The sequence below is a fragment of the Limulus polyphemus genome, unplaced genomic scaffold (genome assembly GCF_000517525.1).
Source record: "Limulus polyphemus unplaced genomic scaffold, Limulus_polyphemus-2.1.2 Scaffold4713, whole genome shotgun sequence".
In the NCBI taxonomy this organism is placed as follows: domain Eukaryota; kingdom Metazoa; phylum Arthropoda; class Merostomata; order Xiphosura; family Limulidae; genus Limulus; species Limulus polyphemus.
Window position 1 is genome coordinate 16,955 of NW_013670323.1, and position 4,055 is coordinate 21,009.

Here is a 4,055-nt window from a genome sequence, read left to right on the forward strand (position 1 = left end):
AACAACATTTCCAATGATTCTTGATCAAGACCTGAACTCTGGTTTCCTTGATTTACTTGACAACAACATTTCCAATGATTCTTGATCAAGACCTGAACTCTGGTTTCCTTGATTTACTTGACAACAACATTTCTAATGACTCTTGATCAAGACCCGAACTCTGGTTTCCTTGATTTACTTGACAACAACATTTCTAATGATTCTTGATCAAGACCTGAACTCTGGTTTCCTTGATTTACTTGACAACAACATTTCCAATGATTCTTGATCAAGACCTGAACTCTGGTTTCCTTGATTTACTTGACAACAACATTTCCAATGACTCTTGATCAAGACCCGAACTCTGGTTTCCTTGATTTACTTGACAACAACATTTCCAATGATTCTTGATCAAGACCTGAACTCTGGTTTCCTTGATTTACTTGACAACAACATTTCCAATGATTCTTGATCAAGACCTGAACTCTGGTTTCCGTGATTTTCCTCTCTTGCAACTCATCCATTTCAATCTAAAATTCTGAATACACTAATTTCAATTTTCTCTTCACCCCAAGGATTGGTATACAGCCATATTACTATATATATGTGTATATATATATATTTACATACACTTTGTTCCCAAAGAAATAGTGCACTTGACTCCAGGATTATCGTAATAGATATTTAACCAAGACTTGAATTTAGTATTTGTGTACAGTATAAACACTTCCAAATAGGCTGTTACTATCCAAGCTCAAGTGATCTGTTCTCTATGTTTATTATTAAAGCTTTTCAGTTTACTTCATTGTATGTAAAAAAGTTTAAATATTCTAACTTATTAATTAATAGTTTCATCATTTCTAAGTTATGAACAAATTTTAGGAGAGAGTCAGTCAGATTGGGATTCCCGAGTTCCAAATTCAAATCACGTATAACTGTTTTTATGATTTCTTTTTTTTCTTCTTCTTAAGATAAAACTGTTTAAATATTAAAACTAGATTGATAATAAACTGGTTTGAAGTAATTAGTTCATGACAACTTACTGGAGCAAAACGTTTTGTATACAACTAGATGAGATCACAAATTATCAGCTTTAATCTTTAGATTGTGACAAAATATGAATTATTTTTTATTTGGAAAACTCCTTAGCTGTATTTATAGAATGTGCATCCTGAATCTTATCTTAAGAGTGGTATCAGTGTTTATCCTCCTCAAGGTCTTCCAGGAAAGGGGAGGCCATTATGATAATCTCGGCATTCCAGGGATAGCTACAGGTTAGTAAACTTGTTTCAATAAGCACTGAGTAATCTATAAGTACAGTCTTTTCTTATGGGATTGTCCTTTAAAACAAATGTTAATCCTTGAAAGAAATGTTGTTACCCCTTAATCCTTATGCACGTACCCTAGGTAACACATGACTAATAGTTAGGCCTAATTCACATTGTACTATACAATATTTAATCACCAAAAGTATATGGCTATATGGAAATGACTAATGAAATAATTTACTCTGCACACAAACCTAAGTTTTATGTTATCACTTTGGTGTAGGCTGGATAATTAATTCATGTTAGATTTTACCATAGAGATATTAGCCATTGTAAATAAATAGTGAAGATTTGTAATTGAGTTATTGTAGAGGTTAAGCTTATGATTACATAGATTGGACTGAAAAAAATCTTGTGGTACTTCCTGTTAGCTGTTGAATAATGTTGTAATATTCGTTGTAAATGAAGATGCCGTGTGATCTACAATCAAGGGCCTAAACTTTAGAAAGTTTTTAACTGTTATAGGCTATCTAATCAGCCTGATGATATCAATGGAAAGTTGTATAACAAGGTCATGGTTGTTATTGATAAGAATACTGGCACAATAGGTAGTTAAGACTAATTTTAGATACATTGATTTGAGTTGTATGGAGTCAAGTGGTGAGGGAGAGAGAGGGATTTTTTTAAGTGATTTATGATGGTTTTCTGTTCTAAAATAATCGGAGAGCCAACCAGAGGGAATGCCATTTTACATTTATTGTTAACAACTTATGGGGGTGTGGTTGTAAGGGTTTATTGGAGGAATATGTGGGTGAGAGTGATCATTACATAATTATTTTTTGTTTTGCCACATGTTAAGAGAAAGAAAACCAAATTTGAGTTCCTAATTTTGAGGTCATGAGACAAGCTTTTTCATTAAAGAATTTGGGTAATGAGTTAAAAGGTGATGTGGCATGGATTTAGTCAAGTTTTAAAAATTAATTGTTTTAATTAAGAGGAAAAGGATAATCAGAAAATATGTCTTGTTGACTTACTTTAGACAAAAATGGAGAAAAGTGGGGATAAATGGCATAAGTTTCAAAAGTGTGACGTTACCAAAGCCTCGGAGCACTCGTCAAGTGTCAAATGCACACCTGCGATTACAGTTTCAAAGTTTAAGTAAAATAAGAGTTCTAACTGTATCTCAACAATCTTTAATTCAAAAAATATTTTAAAATTGATATTTTAACATTTTGTAAATTTCTTTTCGACTCAGCTTTAAGGAGTCTTGTCTTGCCTGTAAACAATGTGTGTATTTATTTTTCTTAGAATTTTTCTGCTTATCTCAAAATACAGTCTTGTTTCCCATGTGAGTTTGCTTCTCTGTGTGAAGTTTTATTATTACAGCCAATCATTCCCACCCCCTTTTATGATGTCACAATGTGTGGTTTGAAGAAGCTACATATGAACGTAAATGCCATTAGATAGAGCAGATTATAAGCTCAACGTAGAGAGGATAAAGTGGTGTGAGCAATAATTTGTTGTTTCTTAGGAAATTGATTAAATGAAGCTCCCGCAGAGATGAATAAAGGAATCTAATGAGATGTCTAGAATTCTTAGGAACAGTCCATAGATCTGGGAATTTTTGTAGTTACTTCAGATGTTCTTTTAATTCCTGGAAATGTCTATGTTTTGAAATTAATGAAGCTTCTATGACAAGATATCAGCTAAGCTTAGTATAGTAAGCAACTGTAAAAATATTCTGATGACTCAAATCTGTATTTATTAAATAATATTGTTAAGTTTAACATATTCAAACAATGCATGTAAATAAAAGAACTTATTACTTACTGGAAAAGAACTACATTTATTGGATATAAATTGATCTCAATTGCTGTTGTGAAAGGTCAGATCCTAGGGGTTCTACAACATTTTACTGCAAACATATGACTGCCGTGACGTTTTACTGCCGTAGTAAATAAATGCTGGTGCATTTTACTGCCAGCAAAGGGATTATTTCATTTTAAGGTGTTCTGAATGTATAGAAATTAGATTATCAGAATATTATAAAGGCAACCATTATCATGTCAAAAAACACACAAATTGCGTCATAAAATTTGTTCCCATGCAGTCATAAATAATAGTGTACGTATTTGCTATATAGTAATGGCTTTTTTTTTTCCCAGCAAGTTATTCGATTACTCTATTATTCACTTTGATTTTTAATCAAGTTTAGTGCGATAGTTTATTAGTTCACTGTAATTTTTGAGACAATAGTCATTCACTGTGTTAGGAAATGATTTGGTTTCAGAACATCATTATCTGTCGGCAGTCAAATGTCGTGGTAATGAAATGTTGTGATACTAATTCTAGGTCACTGATAAACTTGCATCATGGTAAAACAAAAAAATTCTCTCAAAAAATATCTCACAACAAACAAGTTTTACAACCTATAAAATGATTGGAAAACTAAATTATATTACATGAATTGTTTCAAAGCCAGAACTAAATGCTATTTGCTAACTTTGTTCTTAGTTTCATGTAATTTATTTTTGTATTTCTTCCATGAGAAGAAAAAGGTCAAGGAAGAGCAGCTACACCCCCTCTAGTGTGTAAAAGGTTAAACTGACAGATAAGATGGAAAATTAACAGAAACGCAGGAAAACTACCAATTTAATTTTGGTTTCTGCAAGGAGTTTAATTCAAGAAGACTAGAAGTCAAAACAAACCAATAATAACACTGGCCTGCAAATTTCAACTTCATAAAAGTTGTTTTGGTTTTAATAATGGCATTTCCATAATTCAGCTACTCAGATTTTCAAAATAATA

General features: G+C 31.9%; 1 protein-coding gene across 9 annotated transcripts in view; it reads left to right on the top strand.

The window, feature by feature from the left end:
* LOC106471583 (type-1 angiotensin II receptor-associated protein-like) overlaps positions 1–4,055 on the top strand; it is a 24,538-nt gene that overhangs the window by 16,469 nt on the left and 4,014 nt on the right. For all 9 annotated transcript variants that reach the window (XM_013932190.2, XM_013932189.2, XM_022400202.1 and 6 more), the window contains one exon: positions 1,141–1,253. In XM_013932190.2, the coding sequence (XP_013787644.1) occupies positions 1,141–1,253 (113 nt within the window). The remainder of the gene's footprint in view (positions 1–1,140; positions 1,254–4,055) is intronic.